The sequence below is a fragment of the Eriocheir sinensis genome, chromosome 30 (genome assembly GCF_024679095.1).
Source record: "Eriocheir sinensis breed Jianghai 21 chromosome 30, ASM2467909v1, whole genome shotgun sequence".
NCBI lineage: Eukaryota > Metazoa > Arthropoda > Malacostraca > Decapoda > Varunidae > Eriocheir > Eriocheir sinensis.
Genome location: NC_066538.1, coordinates 8,158,979 through 8,177,083, shown reverse-complemented (window position 1 = coordinate 8,177,083; position 18,105 = coordinate 8,158,979). Strand labels below are relative to the sequence as shown.

At 40.2% G+C, this 18,105-nt stretch overlaps 1 protein-coding gene and 2 long non-coding RNA genes across 31 annotated transcripts in view; 1 reads left to right on the top strand and 2 right to left on the bottom strand.

Moving 5' to 3' along the window:
* LOC127005543 (kinase D-interacting substrate of 220 kDa B-like) overlaps window positions 1–18,105 on the top strand; it is a 148,190-nt gene that overhangs the window by 94,867 nt on the left and 35,218 nt on the right. For 28 of the 29 annotated variants that reach the window (XR_007758700.1, XR_007758696.1, XR_007758697.1 and 25 more), the window contains 3 exons: window positions 18–191; window positions 806–1,022; window positions 11,609–11,724. Coding sequence is in view for 8 of the 29 variants with exons in the window: in XM_050874468.1 (XP_050730425.1) it covers window positions 18–191; window positions 806–1,022; window positions 11,609–11,724 (507 nt within the window). In the remaining 21 variants the exon portion in view is untranslated. Of the gene's footprint in view, window positions 1–17; window positions 192–805; window positions 1,023–11,608; window positions 11,725–16,631; window positions 18,043–18,105 lie in introns of those variants that run through there. The other variant, XM_050874473.1, reaches the window with a different exon arrangement.
* Window positions 1,461–10,940, bottom strand: LOC127005544 (uncharacterized). The gene is made up of 2 exons (XR_007758702.1): window positions 8,060–10,940; window positions 1,461–7,933 (listed from the first exon to the last, which is right to left on the bottom strand). It is a non-coding gene; the product is annotated as an uncharacterized LOC127005544 (long non-coding RNA).
* LOC127005548 (uncharacterized) lies at window positions 12,055–15,672 on the bottom strand. Its single transcript, XR_007758709.1, has 2 exons — window positions 13,461–15,672; window positions 12,055–13,425 (listed from the first exon to the last, which is right to left on the bottom strand). It is a non-coding gene; the product is annotated as an uncharacterized LOC127005548 (long non-coding RNA).

The window sequence follows — 18,105 nt, the reverse complement described above, 5'->3', positions numbered from 1 at the left end:
TTCCTCTCCCCCCACAGCCAGAGGCGGCGGACAAGAGGCTCTCTACACTGACCATCGACGGGCTCTTTGATGTGTTCAGCAAGGTGGAGGGCGTCAGTACAGGCATGCTGCCCGCCTACAAGGACCGCCTGCAGGAGCACAACATCAACGGGAAGGTCCTCATGCACTGTGACCTGGACGACCTGAAGAAGGTGGGAAGAGCTACTTTTTTTGTTGTTGGTGTTGAACTGAATGATTTTTTTTATGTTTTTGTGAATATGTGACTTTCTTTTTCACTCTTAAGTTTTAAAGTAAAAATGAAGAAGCTGTTTGTGTTTTTTTTTGTTGTTAATTGGAATTATTTTTTGATTAATCTGTTTTCTCACTCTTTTTGTGTCGGTGATGTTCTTTTTTTGTGTGTGTGTCTTGTGGGATAGTAATACATGGGTTTGTATGTTTGTTTATTTGAGGCATGTGTGTGTGTGTGTGTGTGTGAGATTGTATGTTCCATGTGAGTGTTTTAGATTGTTTTTAGTTTGTTAAGTTTGCAGTTTGATTGCATTGAAATTTTCATGTGATAAGGTGCACATAAATGTACATATACCATTGATTTAAGGAAGAGAACACGGAAGTATGTATGTGTTATCAGTTATTTCTCATGTAAAAATGATACTTATATACAAAAACAGCAGAAAAGTAAGAATAAGTGACTAAATAGTAATACAAAAAGCACTGATAGCAACCACAATCTATACAGCAACAAAAACAACCACTAAACAACAACAACAACAACAATGACCACAACCCCCAAATCAACACCCCCCAGGTACTACTCATGAACTTTGGCGACTGGGAGTTGTTCCGCGTCCTGATCCTCGGCCTGAGAGAGCGCGAGGCAGACGACGACTACCTCACCAAGAACGTTCGCTTTGCCGACGCCTCACACCACCGCCATGACGACCTCGACACCCCGGATGATTCGGCGGCCCCCAGCAGCCTGACCAGCCACCCCAGCAGCATGGACGGCTCCCTGGCAAGACGCGGTAATGTCACGAAGATCAACTTAGGGTGATATGGGCATGTTCCTCCCTTAATCCCTCCTTCCTTTGCTCGTATTTAATGTGTTCTCTTCCCCTCTCATCCCCTCCCTGTTGCAAGCTACGGTAATGTCACGATCATTTAGGGTGATTTGTTTGTGTTCCTCCTCCCTTAATCCCTCCCTTTAGCCGTGCCCTCCCTTGCTCTTCCCTAGGGTTGTTATCGCAAGCGTGCATTGACGTGTGACCTTAGCAGATGTGACACTTCCCTACATGGTACACTATATATTTTCTTTTACCTTACACAACCTGTCATGACCTTCCCTTTCCTGTCCATATCCTGTTCTTCCGTACCTTGAATTTCTTGCTTCATACCTCTTTTTCCTTCCCCTCCCCTTCCTTTCCCTTCCAGTCCCTTTCCTTGCTTCATTCCTCTTTTTCCTGCTCTTCCCTTCCTTTCCCTTCCAGTCCCTTCCCTTGCCTCATACCTCTTTTTCTTCCCCTTCCCTTCTCATCCCTAACAGTCCCTTATGTCAACCCACCTGCCCTTACCTGTCCTTACCTAATATTGTGGTGTTCGGCCACAAGGAAGGCTAAGGGCAGTGCAATTTGTGGTTTGATAATTCCCGCCACACCTTCCAGTAAGAGTATGATGAATGGTTGAAGTTTTTCGGGTTGAAACTCTCTTGTAGAAAGTCGATCTCGTGTAAGATCTTCATGTATATAAGTTTAAACATCTCTCATTTTTACTTAGTTTAAAATCTCACTTGCATAACATCTTTCTCCCCTCAAATCTTCATATATATAAAAGTTTATCCTGGTAGCAGCGACAAGCCACATTTTTGCTATGATATAAATCCCCCCAAATAGATGATGCATAAACTGATCACAAATGCTTTGATATATATTATAGAGTGGTTTGTGAGAGTGATGATTTTTTCTCATTTTTCTCGCTTAGAGGGGCCCTTAAGAAACATGATCCCCACAGCTACCGGGTTAAAAAGTCCTCATTCTAACTTGGGTCGAAATCTCTCTTGTATAAAATCTCTCCTAAAATCTTCTTGCATTAATGTTTATAGTCCTTCATTCTAACTGGCGACAAGGTTTTCTTCTGGCCGAGTATTCTATCATTCTCGTACTCCCCTTTTCACCGTCCTTTATCTCTGGCATGTAAGTAAGAGGAGGTGAATCTTAATTAACAGTGCAATCACAAACCTTCGTAACTCTTCTGGTTGCCTTCCCCGCCTCTACTGGCAAACAACGGGACTTCTCAGTATTAAACTCGTGTACGTAAACTTAACTAAACTTACTAAACACTCCACTAACCCGATCTACCTTAGCCTAGCCTTATTATCACTAATTTTTCTGTCACCACTACCTCCACTCTCATCACCACCGCCACCACCACTACTGTGAATATGCAGCACCAGTGTTTATTGTAATTATTTCTTCTTTACGTTCTAATTTTCCATGTGTGTAAGTGCTGCCGTGACTTGGTGTGTACTGACTATATATTGTTTCTATTTTTATTTTTGCTCGTGTGGGCTTATGTTTTGTTCCAGTGTGTTTTATTTTGTTTTGACATGTCTGTTTTTTATTTTCCATCTTGCTCTTTGGTATTTTCTTGAGCCACATCTCACCACAGTTTTGTTTATCAATGGTGTAATTTTTTTTTCTGAAACGTCCCAAATTCACTTCATTCCTCTCCTTATATTTTCTTTTTTGTTTCCAGTTTTTTGCATTATATTACTTACATGGTTTCTCCACATTTCCAGGACGAGATAGTTTCATTTAATCTGGTGAGCTGTAATATTTCCTGACTTCCCATTTAGGTGTGTGCGAAAAATCTTTGTTTCTCTTTCACTCTTCACTCCTATACTCACATACGGTGACTCATTCCTTGCATAATATACCGTGTTACCTCAAACTGAAGGGTGAAGGATGTAGTGAGAACTTAGGTAATAGTGTAGAAGACTTTGTGAATTTACGTATACACAAAGAGATACAGGGAGGAATGATTGAGAGTTTTGAGGAAGAGAGAAAGGATATGGGGATGAAGGCATATAGGGAGAGGACTTAGTGAGTGTATGTATATATAAAGAGATACCAAGGAATTAATGAGAGTTTAGAAGGAGAGATAAAGAAGGATTTGGGGATGAAGGCATATAGGGAGAGGACTTAGTGAATGTATGTATATATAAAGAGATACCAAGGAATTAATGAGAGTTTAGAGGGAGAGATAAAGAAGGATTTGGGGATGAAGGCATTTAGGGAGAGGACTTAGTGAATGTATGTATATATAAAGAGATACCAAGGAATTAATGAGAGTTTAGAGGGAGAGATATAGAAGGATATGGGGATGAAGGCATGTAGGGAGAGTACTTAATGAATGTACATATATATAAAGAGGAAAAAGAGGAATCATTGATAATTTAAAGGAAGAGAGGAAACAGGAATATGGTGATGGAAATAGAGGGACTGCCAACATCAGAACCTTGTGTTGATAGGAAGAAGCTCTGAAGAAGAAAGTGTAGATAGAAAAAAGTCTTAGGTATTCATGAGTGTGTGTGTGGGTGTCATCGTGTGAGGAATCATTATTTTGAAGAATGAGGAAGCAGAGATGAAGGTATAGGGGAGACTGACAGCATAGGAAACTTGTATAGATAAAGTCGGAAATCCTAATAAGTATTCATGAGTGTGTGAGTGTGAGGGAGTGTCTTGAGGTCATGTGCCATTCCTGAAAACTGTGATAACTTATGTGCAAATGTGGTGTGTCCTCAAGCCTTCATGATGGGTGGTGACATGTGGTGGTGGAGAGAGTGGATGGCAAGGGTTGTGGTGATATGTGGAGGGCATGTGGGTGGAGAGAGTGGACAGCAAGGTATGTGGTCATGTGTGGAAGGTGTGTGGGGGTGGAGAGAGTGGATGGCAAGGGTTGTAGTGATGTTTGGTGGTGTGGTGAGAATGTGTGAGGGTGTATGGTGGTGATGCGAGATGTGGAGATGATTATATGGAGAAAGATATGAGAAGGACTAGCATTAGGGAGGATAGAGTATGTGTATATGTATGTCAGAAGTAGGAAATAAGGACATTAAACAAAAAGAAGTTAATAGTGAGAGCCGACCCATGACATAATACAAATCAGCTGGTATTAGCGTTAGAATAGATACATGTGCAAAGACCAAAGGAACGGAGTAATATTAGGTGCCTTTGATATGGGAAATGAATTGACTGATAGATGTAATAGAAAAGAGGAAAGTGATATAAGTACTGTAGTAGAAGATAGTGATTGAACCTTCCTTTGGTAGAATAGAAGGAAGGTAAATCAAGAGTAAACACAAATGCATGGACTAAGAGAGACGATGAGTGTGAGTGTGTGTGTGTAGAAAAATAAGTGATTTATGAGTGTTTGTGTTTGAGGTGGTAAATAGTGTTGACAGTCACATAAAAGTATCCAAATAGCTTCCGTAGATCTAGTGAACCTGTTGCCTTTTTTAGTCGAGAGATGTGTAGAAAAAGATATTAGATTGCCTGTAGCCTTTTTTTTCTCGACATGTGTTGAAAAAAGATATTAGATTGTCGATTTTCATGCATATTTGGGGCATTGAGGTGTGTGTGCCATTGATGGAGGAGGAAGTGGTTTAGCTAATGAAGATTTTAGATAGTTGTTTAATGTAATAGTCGTAGTTTTTTTTTAAGGTAGAATGATAGTATGTTTTTAGGGTATCATTTTGTCATTCCTGGACGCACACACAAGATACACACACAGACACACGCACACATACTGGGAAACACATGGACGCTATACTCCCACTCTACATACAACAAAAATGAAAAGAAAAAACTAACATCAGTATTATGCTATTGTAATCTCCAATTTTCCACGTGTTCCTCCTTAGGATACTCACGTTAGTTGCCAATCAGTACGTTTTTATCTCGGTATACCATATGTTTTAGCTTAAGGACGGTAGGTTATTTTTATTTATTTCACTGTGTTCTTATTTATTGTTTATCCTTCATGACTTGGACTCAAATTTCCTTCTGATCTCTGTTATATATTTTTTCCCTCCTATGGCAGTGATAATAGATAGCTGTATTTTTTGTTTTCTGAAATGTAGACTCTATTCTTGTATCTAGTTTTCTTATGGAGTAAGTGACATTATTCTATTTTCAAGAGGGTAGATTCATTTTTTTGTATATATAGATTCCTCTTTTATTATGCAGTAGGAAGTCGTATATTTTATTTTCTAATGTGTAGATCATATTCTTGTATCTCTTGTGTCTTTCCGTAGTATTTCGCTTGCTGTGTTTCTCCACGTAGAGTAATGTACATATTGCTTTTTCTGTATTTATTGATGCCTTAACTTCCTTTTATATTCTTCATGGGTGTCGGGCAGAGCACTATTTATTTTCTCTCATTCGCACTTGCATCCACTATACTCCCACATTCCTCACTCAGTTCCTTGGTATAGTGTGTGCAGGGGCCAGTGTTGCCACCTTCCTGCCACCTTGTATAGTGTGTGCAGGGGCCAGTGTTACCAACGCCCTATGTTCGCTAAATTGTGTGCATCATTCAAATTTGTTCTCGTATCAGCAAGGAAAGATACTCATGATAATTGGGCTGAACTGTTGAAAAGATATCTAGTAGGGCTGGTAGGTCTTGAATAGTAGAAGCTGAAGACCAGAGTAAAATAAAAATAACTGATAAAAAAACTGGCTTACTTCAGTGAACATAAAATTGTGTGGCCCCTGGATTAAAAAAAACTGAATGGCACAAAGTAAAAAGTGCCAACTTATATATTCACCAAACTTTGAACAAATCGGAACTTCTCTGTCAAAATACTGGTTGATAGTATAACATCATATTAACCATTTCACTTCCATGCCCCAATTTGGATTTCCAGGGTTACTTTTTCCTGATGTGAATTCGTGTACTTTGAATGATGCGTAGCAATTGGCGAGCATTACAAGCCTTGCCCTGGTGCTGTATTGTACATATGCCATGACTGGGGTGGGGCAAGGCACTGCAGGTGTCCCCTAAGATAGCTTTTTGGCCCCCACTCCCTGTAGACCTTTGCCTAGATGCACATTGGTGGGGTTCTCTAAGTTTCCTCCTTCAAGACTTCCCTGTTTTGTGTAATGTGGATTCATTTCTCTAGTGAATTTTCTGACTAAAGATTAAATTTTTTTGAATTATTGTTATTCCTTTTTTTCCAAGACATTTCTGTTTTGTGTAACCTGGCTTCAATTTTTCACTAGGTTGCTTGTCTCAAAATTTCAATGAGCTGCATATTAACTTTCCCCCCTTTATAGTGTCCCTGTTCAGCTCTATTGTTACTTATTTTCTGTTGAACTATCATCTAATTATATAAATTCAGCTCCAACTACAGTTTTCAAAATTTCAAAGTTATTTTTATTTGTATCCTCTTGCAATGTTCATATTTCACATCTTGTTGATATTTTCCCCTTTAAATTATCATCTGTATATTGCATCCCCATATTTATTACTAGTTCCTATGGTAAGGGAGACAGACCAAGGGCCAAACAAGAGATATATAAGAGATAAATGCCCGTAACACAATTCTCCCACACTAGTACAACAGATGCCAACACAGAATGCTCTAACTCAGCGCCAGAAGTGTCTTGATTCAAAACCTTTCCTTCTGCTGATGTCACTGAGAAGGCAGAACTCTTCGGCCCATGTTCTCAGACTCTCTCGGCTCTCACAACAAATACCTCCAAAGGCCACTAAGGAGACTAATTGGGTTCTCATGAGTTTTTTCTTCCTCATGGTACAGAATCCTTATCGAACAATCGCTAGGCTCTCAAAACTACCCTTGGAAATACCCACAACCTATGAGAGTCTTGCCAAATGTGGGCGTGTGTAAGTCCTGAGATGTTTGAGAATATGGGCCCATAACACCAGCTGAGAAGGAAGGAAGGAAGGAATCAGTGTGCCTAACCTTAGAGAGTTCTCCCTCCTGCATTCCCTTACTTCCCTCACCTCTGCAGCAAGTGTGTGTCGGGGCTGCTAAGACTGTGAGAATTTCCCGCTGACCTCCACGCAAAAAAGAAAGAAAGAAAGAACGAAAGAAAAATTAAAACTGACCCTTAATGCAGAAAAGAAAGAAAGAGAGAACGAAAGAAAAATCAAAACACCCTCAATGCAAAAAAGAAAGAAAGAAAGAACGAAAGAAAAATTAAAACTGACCCTCATGAGATAACCACAAAATTTTTATGTATACGTAATTTGACTCATCTCTAGAATTAAATAACATCGTGGCTACTCCATAAAATCCATAACCAGCGACTTTACGAGTATTTTCGGCAGAACGTCAACAAAAATATAGATTCAATAGGCGGAGAAACCTCACCCTTGGCAGCCCTGGCATGTGTGTGTGTGTGTGTGTGTGTGTGTGTGTGTAATATAAATAGTACTTCATGAGCCGAGTAATGTACTATAATAAAGGAACTCAATGCTTCCTCTCTTTCCCTGTGACCTTGGGTGGCTGAGGTGTCATGAATTTCACTGTTGTCTACCTGCTCACTCACCTATTTACTCATCACCTCACCTGTGTACAAATATTATTCACCTGTTTCCCCACCAACTTGCCTACCTTTTTTTCATTTCCACCTGGGTTGATTAATTTCTCCTCACCTGCTCATTCTTTTATTTAATCATCTCCATCTCACCTGTGCACAGACTTTTGATTCACCTGTTTTTTCCACTTACTTTCTCTTCCAAATACACCTGAGCTGATTTCTCGTTACCTGTGCACTCACCTACCTGTTAAGTATTTTCCTCCACTGTGCACACTTTCTCACCTGTTTTCCCACCTACTTTCTCTTTCACATGCACCTGAGTTTATTGATTTGTTACCTGCCCACTCACCTACCTGTTCAGTGTTTTCCTCCACCTTTACACCTGTGCACATATTGTTTTCTCACCTGTTTTTCCATTTACTTTCTCTTTCACATGCACCTGAGTTAATGAATTTCTTGTCACCTGCCCACTCACCTACCTGTTCAGTGTTTTCCTCCACCTATACACCTGTGCACATATTGTTTTCTCACCTGTTTATCCATTTACTTTCTCTTTCACATGCACCTGAGTTAATGAATTTCTTGTTACCTGCCCACTCACCTACCTGTTCAGTGTTTTCCTTCACCTATACACCTGTGCACATTTTTTCACCTGTATTTTTCACTCACTTTCTCTTTCACATGCACCTGAGTTGATTGATTTCTTGTTACCTGCCCACTCATCTACCTGTCAAATATTTCCTCCACCTGCCCACCTGTGAACATAATTTTCTCACCTGTTTTCCTATTAATTTGCTCACCTTTCCCTTTCCCTACTGATTCACTTGCACCTGAGTTGATTAATTTCTCCTTCTTACCTGCTCTTCTGTCTTCCAGTTCATAGTTCATCTCCACTTGTCCACCTGTGCACTAAGTTTTTTTTTTTATCTGCTTCCCAGCCTATTTGTTTACACTGTTCTTTTCCTATATTTTTACCTGTTTATAAGTTGATTAATTTCTCCTTTTCTACCTGTCCACTCAAATACCTGTACAGTGTTTGCCTCCACCTACCTGTCTGTGCACTATTTTTTCTTTCATAAACTTATTCACCTTTCCACTTACCTAATATTTTACCTGTACCTGTATTGGGCTACCTGTCCATCCTTCTTCTTACACATGACCTCAGTTTTTCTTTTCTTGCATTTGTTTGATCTATCTACACATACATGACTTTATTTTTCCCATGTATACATATTCACTTTCCTACCTTATTTTTCCCATGTATACATATTCACTTTCCTACCTTATTTTTCCCATGTATACATATTCACTTTCCTACCTTATTCTTCCCATGTATACATATTCACTTTCCTACCTTATTTTTCCCATGTATACATATTCACTTTCCTACCTTATTCTTCCCATGTATACATATTCACTTTCCTACCTTATATTTCCCTTGTACATCTTCACTTTCCTACCTGACAGTGTTTATATCATCATTCATCTGCTTTCCCATTTCCACCTCTGGTTTACAAGGCTCCCCGCTGAAGCTGGTCACCTTAACACACAAACTCCCCAGCGGATGCAGAATAAACATTGTAAACATCACCACTAACACGTACGCCAGATTTGTTTTTACGTCGCACTAGTATTCATCAATGGTTATGTGGCTTGTTTGTCTTTCTAATTCCAGTTTTGGTTTAAGGGCCGTATTACAAGTCGAATCCGTGAAGTTTCAGGTCCCTACAGAGTTATTCAAACCCGAACTCTGTTGGGACCTGAAACTGTCATGCCCCGAGAGCATATTTTTCTATTTCCTCTATTTCCCAACATGCCCTCTGCGTGTATCGATCAAGATCAAGGTATTCGCCAGCTGCCTGGGATTGAACCCGCGACCAGCGTGATGGGAGAGCCACTCCTTACCGAGTCGGCCAAAGAGGTACCCCACTCGCCAAGTGGGTTATGGGAGGCTCCCTTATCAGGCCTAGTCGCGGCACTACAAAACTTCTGGGATTCGACTTGTAATACAGCCCTGAGTTACAGTAGTTAGAAGTGTTGGGTTTTCATGGATCTAAGTCAACATGTTACAAACTCAGTCGTAGAAAATGATATAGAAAAAAAAATCAACAAAACCAACTTATCACTCCTTGAAAAACAGGTTGAAAAAGACAAATCAGCCACATCATTGTCAATGAAGGCTAGTACAACGTTTGAGAAATCTGGTGATAAGCTCCTGTACTATAGTGTGTTGGTGTGGCAACTGTGGTGGCGTAGTGGGTGTGGTAATGCCTCGGAGGGTCTGGGAAAGCTTATTAAATGACTTGTGGCGAAGTTTTTGTCACGAGAGTAAAATATTTTTCTCATAAACAAAGAGTTGGTGTAGTGGAAGATATATTTTTTTTTCTGGCTTCTCACTAACAATTTATCCCCTTATGTATTTTTGTGTATTTTCTTCTTGCCGCTTGCTGCCCTTCCCTTTGTGTGCTCTGTGGTGCACCTGTCTGCTTGGCAAGGACTGATGACTCACGACACATGACTGGAATGTTTCTGATTACACACACATAACTTAAGATGGGCGTTTTATGTTTTGATAATCTTCTTCTTTTATATTTACTCGTAATTTCTGATCCTGTATGTATCTTGACGCAGGTGTTTGGCGTCTCAGTGATTTTCTTTTTATGTTGCGCACGTAAATGTTTCTGTTTTGGCATCTTGGTTTAGTTGTTTGATATCCTAATGATATTCTTCTTTAATTCACTTCATTATTTCTGATTAAGTGTCCTAACTCAGGTCTTTGATGTCGTGTTAATTTCCTTTTTAATATCCTGGACTTCAATGTTTCCGGTTAAGTATCTTGGCGGAGGTGTTTTTCATCATCATTATTTCCTCATTGAGTGGCCGTTCACAGGCAGAAAGCAAAGACAAAGAGATGATAGTGCACAAATGCCTGATCGTCTTTCTATTACAGATTATTATTTTCATTTTTATATCCTCCGTAGTGTCACATTCCTGCAAGACAGTCGAATGTCACGTAGAATGTGTGATGGATTTCTCATTTCATATTGTGTGTCCCATGTCTTGGTCCTGTCTTTGCCATGTTCGCAGATTTGACTTGAAAACGTTATGAATTCTAGCATTTGGCCGGCTGGGTGATGGCAAACTTCTATTGATTTTGAGTCGATTGGAAGTCGCTGGTTTGTGCTGCTTGAGTGTTGGTGTTTGTTGCTCAGGGTGTGCTTGTGTAGGGTTATGTCAGGTATGGTTATGTAGGCTATAGAGCTGCCAGTTTGTATCCATGTATCCTGTTATAGTCAAACCATTTCAAATAGTCCGTTGAGGTATTGGCTTTCGTGGGTCCTTTCCTCCCCTCTGCTCTGCCACACAATCCCAACATCTATTTTTTCCTCTCATATGTTACCTATAGCCAACATATGGGAGGAAGAGATAGATGTTGGGACTGTGTGGCTGAGCAGAGGAGAGGAAAGGACCCGCAGAATCCAACGCCTCAACGGACTCAGTGAAATGGTTTGACTTTAGTATTTACATCAGGGGAAAAAAATACTGTGTAAAATTGAGGTAAGGGATGAGAATGAACTTGAAGAAAAAATTATTGATCTCTAATTATGAAGAATTTTTTTTTGATCTCTAATATAACAAGAGTTCATTTTCCTATCACCTCAGTTTTCTGGAGTGTTTTTTTATTCCTGTTGTGGGTGCTAATGTGAACTGTGGATATGAACTGTCAAGTATATTCTCTTTAGTGAATCACCTGCAAAACACACCTTCAGAAATCATACATAACATACCCTCAGCTTCCTCTTGTTCTTTTTCTCGTTTAACATCCTTATTTTCCCTTATGGGGTTGGATGGTTCATATAATAGCATACCCTCAGCTGTCATGAATAATCTCCTGTATGCAAACTTACCTTCATGCCACGGTGAGCAAGCAAACAGACAAACAAACCTCAACATCACGCAGCCAAAACCAACCACTAAAGCAACAACTGATTGACCTCCCATAAACCCCGACCCTTTGGACTGTCTGACCTGGCGTGACCTCTCTGTAGGGTCAAGCCGAGCCTCGTCGATACACAGCGGCAGCGGCGGCGGCAGCGGGAAGGAGAGGGATGACACGCACTCCTCCATACGCAAGGCAACCAAACAAAACCTCCTCGCCAAGCAGGTACGTAACGTGGACCTCATGTCGCCCTCGGTAAGGTATGATAATGGCTCCACACGCTGCTTCCTCCCCACGTCCTTCCTCGCCACTGCCGCCCCGAGCATCACTATTCAGGGGGTGAGTGCGGAGGATCTGAGCGCTGGGAACGACGGGTCTGTTGCCACCACCGTCACCTCTGCCTCATCCCTTAGTGGTTCAAGTTTCACGTCCTCCTTCCACCACGCCAGTATCACCTCGTCTTCCCTTAGTGATGATGCGTTTTTGTATTGAGTGCTTGTTTTTTTGTGTTTGTGGTAGACTGTGTGTGTGGTTGTGTGTGTTTTTTTGTCGTGTGTGTGTGTGTGTGTGTGTGTGTGTGTGTGTGTTGTGGTGTAGTTTTGCGTGTTTTTTTATTTTTTGTGTGTGTGTATGTGCTTGCTGTAGATTTTTTTTTACTTATGTCTTTATATCAGTTTTTCTCTTTACTTTCCCATCTTCAAAGCACGTTTCCTCCTTATTAAATTGTCCATGAATGCTGTTTAGTGCCTGATCTTATCTGTATAGCCTTAACCTTCAACTCATTTCTCTTTGATTCATCACTTATCATTTTGCATTCATATTTCCCATTTTTACTTACAATTGGGTCCCTCACCTGTGGATTGCTACTTGCCACACCTGTCTGTACAAGTCTGTGGGTCAGTCTTGCACTTTTTAATGAAGCACAGTGTTATGCAGTCGTGTGTGTGTGTGTGGTGGTGACTGTGTGCATACATGTGTAGGTATGAGTGTGTGTACATGCGTAGGTGTTTCTCATTTGCTCATTTAGGTGTAATGTTGCTAGGTCACCTGTACGCTTACCTCACCTGTGCTGTTTTTGAGCCAGTTTTAGATTATGTGTCATTTATAAAGGATAGAAATTTATAATACTGAAATATGGTCATGGATTTAAACGGTGCTGTAATGTGTGTGTGTGTGTGTGTGTGTGTGTGTGTGTGTGTGTGTTATAGATCATCAGGGTATGTAGTCAGGTTGCATTTTTTTATGTTATCGATTCTCTCAGTTAAATAAAAATGAGCTAGATACAATTTATTTTATGTATATATTTTTTAGTCAGCTCTTCTGGGTGTCACAGTGGCCATAGTGAATTAAGCTGCATAGGTGTGAAGGTTCATATTTTTAACCCGATAGCTGCGGGGATCATGTTTCTCAAAGGGTCCTCTAAGCGAATTAATGAGAAAAAATCATCACTCACGCAGATCATTATATAATAGATATCAACGCGTTTGTGATCAGTTTATGCATCCTCTATTTTGGGGGTTATGTCCACCCACAAATTTGGCCCGTCGCTGCTACCGGGTTAAACTTTTTTTGGTTCCCAGTACGACTATTTTCCAAGCCCACAGAGAAGAGCAATGGATTTTCATGGGTGATTGTCCCATTCAGTGTGCAGAAGTCACATAAACTATCACTAGGATCACAAAACAGTCTATAGAAATCCCAGCAACTTGCGCGAGGGGCTTTTCAAACTGGTAATATGAGGTGCTGAGACATTTAACCCGGTAGCAACGACGGGCCAAATTTGTGGCTTTACCGTGTAACAGCGATGGGCCAAATTTGTGGCTTTACTGTGTAGCAGCGATGGGCCAAATTTGTGGCTTTACCGTGTAGCAGTGATGGGCCAAATTTGTGGCTTTACTGTGTAGCAGCGATGGGCCAAATTTGTGGCTTTACCGTGTAGCAGCGATGGGCCAAATTTGTACACTGATATAAACCCCACAAAATAGATGATACATGAACTGATCACAACTGCTTTGATATATATTATGAAATGGTTTGTGTGAGTGTTGATTTTTTCTCATTTTCTCGCTTAGAGGGACCATTAAGAAACATGATCCCCGCAGCTACCGGGTTAAGAATACGGGCTAGTTTTCTCTCATCAGTGTTGCCAGGTAAAGGTGTGAAGGAGTGGCAGGTGTTGGTAATAATGAGATTTGAGAGAGGATAGCATAATCTCTTTTTGGGTATTTTTTGGAGTACAACATTTGAGTCATTTATTTGTAGGTTGATGATAACTTGTTATTTCTTAGTTCCTCTCCTCATTCCTTTAGTTTTAGTTGATTTTTTACTTTTTTATTCAGTAGTTTTATGAGTTTTGTTATTTTTTGCAGTTTCATGTAGTTTTAAGTTTTCTGTTTTCATTTCATTTTTTTTTTATTATTTTCCGATCATTTAGTCTCATCACTTTTGTTATTGTTCCATTTCATTTAGTTTTTTATAAGGTCTTCCATTCTCATTCAAGTTTTATCTCACTCATTTAGGTTTACTTTTATACTTTTATATTGACAAGTTCTATTAATTTTGTCTCACTTCCCATTAATTTACTCACATACAAAACCTTCTGTTATGATTCACTTCCTTTCCAAATGTACATAATTATCTTGTATATACATTTATCTTTTGTTTCAGTTTAAGAATGATCAACCTTATGCTTTTATTGTCCTTTATTTTTATTATTAGCATGTCCTTTTTTACCATTCCCCTTTTTATATATATCAGTCAAACACCTTTTTTTTATCAACTTCTTTGGCATGAACGTTTGATTTGTTAATACACACTTTTTGCTACATTTATTTTGCCACACACTGATTCTGTTTGATTTTGTCTGATTATTTGTTTGTTTGTTTGTCTTTCATATGTTTCTGTAGTACTTGGCTAATGATGATGATGATGATGACGTGTGTGAGTAGGGCCTTTTTGCTAATTTGTACGCATCGCTCCTATTAGTACTCACAGGACTCGGAAATATATAGACTCCGGAAAATCAAAATGAAGTATAAAGGAAAAAAATCATCGGAGTTTATGAATTTATACTCAACGGAAATTTTCATCTTCATCTCATTTCAGTTTCTCGGAGTGCGTATATTTCTTCTCCTTTCACGTATTAATCGGAATATGCATACAAATCAACAAACATGACCTTCCGTATGGCTTGTCATAATTGTATTCCTTAGTTGCATGTGTTTGTGCATGTGTCCGTGTGTGTGTGTTTGTGTATGCGTATGTGTGTGTGGTGTAGTAGGGCTGGCTGTGTAGAGTGTTGTGGCTTGCTCCGCCCCTTGTAGATGTGCCTGTTTTTACAATATACGTCTCCATCCCCAATCCTGTAGTTTCTTGTAATTTCATAGTTTCTCATTTGACATCTAACCAGAGTCTCTCATTTGACTTATCCGGGTGAGTATTCTTATTTAATTTTTATTTTCTTGCTCTCGTCTCTCTCTCTCTTTCGCTCACTCTCACCATTCTCTCCCTTTCCTCATCTCTTCTTCTTCCTTTCCTTCTTCTCTTCCTCTCCTCTCTCTCTCTCATTTGACTTATCCGGGTGAGTATTCTTATTTAATTTTTGTTCTCTCTCGCTCCCTTCTTAGTTTCTCTCTCTTCTCTCTTCATTCTCTTTGACTAACTATGGTGTCATTTATTTTTTCTCTCTTCTGGACGTTCTTTTTTTATTTTTATTCCCTCTTCTCATTTTTCTCTCTCCTGCTCTCTTCTTTTCTTTGATAATCCATGGTGTGATTTATTTCCTCTGCTCCGAACTTCCTCTTTTTATTCTTATTCTGATTCTGACCTGCTGGAAATACTGGTGGTTTTCTCAGTAAGGTAATTTTACATTATATATTGATTTTTACTTTTAAGGGAATGAAAATAATGGTGGCGGTTATTTCTGGTATATACTATTAAGGCGATGATCGGGAAATATCGGAATGACATGCAATGGGGATAATTTTTGGAATGATCTTGGAATCCTGGACTGCCTTGTGGTTATAATGACACTGTGCTCCTCCTCCTCCTCCCCCTCCTCCTCCTCCTTTGAACTTTATGCTTCCTCGTATAACTGTCTATTATTACGATTAACAGCAGTTTGTGGCTTGCAATTAATTTATATATATCTCCTCCTCTTTTTGTTCTTCTCCTCTTTTTTTTGTTCTCCTCCTTCTCCTTTTTTATGTTCTCTTTTTTTTGTGATCTCTCTGATTTTGTTCTTTTTCTCCTTGTCCTCCTCTTTTATTGTTCTCCTACTTCTCCTTTTTGATGTTCTCCTTTTTCTTTTTTTCATGTTTTCCTTCTCCTCCTCCTCCTCTCTGATATTCTCCTTTTCTTTCCCTCCCATATTCTCCTTCTCCTTCCACTTTTCCTCTCTCTCCTTATTCTTTTATTTTTCCTCCTCATCCCTATCTTCCTCTTCTCCTCCAACTCCTCCCTCTTTCTCCTCCTTTTCCTCTTTCCTCTTTCTCCTTATTCTTTTATACCTCCTCCTCTTCAATACCTTCCTTCTCCTCCAACCCCTTCCTCTTCATCCCTCTCTTCCTCTTCCTCTTCTTCCTCCTCCTCCCTCCGCTGTTGCTGCTGGTGCTTAATATTACTGCATGTTGTTGTTGCGTTGCCGGGTATAAACACTTCGCACCTGTTGCTTTGTTACTACCTGGTGAGGGCCTTGGACACCTGCTGGAAAGAAAAGACAAGCAAACAGAAAAAAAACGGACGAACATTGTAAAAAAATCTGTACAAAAAAAAAATGTTGCGGAGTTTTTTCCTTCCTTTTCAAACTGAAGGTCAGAGCCGCGCACACACATACACATGCAGATGCACAGACGCACATGCACAAACGCACATGCCTAGAACATACGTACACATTCACAACAGTAGTAAAAAAAACATACACACACACACACACACACACACACACACACACACACACACACACACACACACACACACATGCGAACTCGTATATGCACATGCTTTCATACACACTTACATGCACCAAACTCACGCACAGGCACAAACGCACACACGCACACATTTTTGCAATTAATCCCCCCCTCCCCCCCACCCACCCCATTACAACAATTACTGACCGCTGGATCCATCAGACGTCCGTTGGGTGGGACTCGAGCAGCTGTGACGAGGTAGATCAACACCATCACCACCACCATCACCACCACTCCCTGCGCCGCCGCCCCCACCTCTACCCGAACCTCCAACACCTCGACATACAGGACGACCCCCAGCCTGACCCGCAATTCCCCCAGGTCACCCAGGTCATGCATCACCACCAGGAAGCCATGCAACACCAAATGGAGAGCACTCAACACCACCCGTCAGCCCCTCACCTTGACCACCACCACCTCGACACCACTCAACACCACGAAGATACCCAACACCACCAAGAGGGCACCACGCAGGGTTCTCAACACCATGAAACTAGTGCCCAGGATCATCATCACCATCAGGAACCTCATCACCTCCCACAACAAGATCCTTCCGTTCAACACCAGGAAGAGGAGACTCATCACCGCCTTCACCACTACCTTCAACACCACGAGGAAGCCCAGTCTCCCCCGGCAACTATCTCGGGGTCTCATCAGTGGGTCTAGGAATGGAGATGAGGAATGGGAGACTGAAAGAGAGACCGAGAGAAGAATTGAGACCTTTTACGGATGTCCTTTTTTTTAGCTTGCGTGTTTTTCATTCCTTGGTCGTGTGTTGATGTTTGCTGCCTCTGAGTGTGTTTGTGTGTTTGTGTATGTGTGTCAGTAAGAGAGAGAGAGAGAAAAAGACACACAGAGAGAGAGAGAGAGAGAGAGGCAGCAAGTAAATTAACAAGATGTGAAGAAGAAGAAGAAGAAGGAGAGGTAAATAAAGAAAGAAGATGAGGAAATGAATGAAACACAGACAAGCCATCGCCAAATAATGTGATAAATGAGGAAGCAGAGAGAGAGAGAGAGAGAGACAGACAGAGATCAAAGAGAAATATAGACACAAGGTTGAAGTTGCTTGTGTTCCGTGCATTATTATTATTATTATTATTATTATTATTATTATTATTATTATTATTATTATTATTATTATTATTATTATTATTATTACTACTACTACTACTACTACTTCTACTACTACCATACGCATTGTTACCAGTGACTTTGCATCGATGAACAAGTTGGAAAAAAGTGGGGAGGAAGAAAAGAAAAGAAAAGAAAAGGAGAAGAATAGGTTAGAAATGAAGAGAGGTGGAAAGGAGAGAGAAGAAGGAAAAAAAGGAAAGAAGCGTGAAAAGAAGAGAGAAGAACAAAAAGAAAGACATGATAGCAATGAAGAAAAGTGGAAAAACTAGAAGAGGAGGAGGTGGAAAATGAGAGTGTTGAAATAGACATATGTGAAAGATAGAAAAAAAAGAACACTAAGAAAATGCAGATAGACAGAAGAGAATGAGAAATAAATTATTGAAGGAGAAAAGGAGAAAGATGATGACGGTAAACTATGAGAGGAGAAAGACAAATAAGGGAGAGGAGAAAAGAAGTGGAAAGAAAATGATGAGAATATTGCCAAGGAGAAAATAGGAGGAAG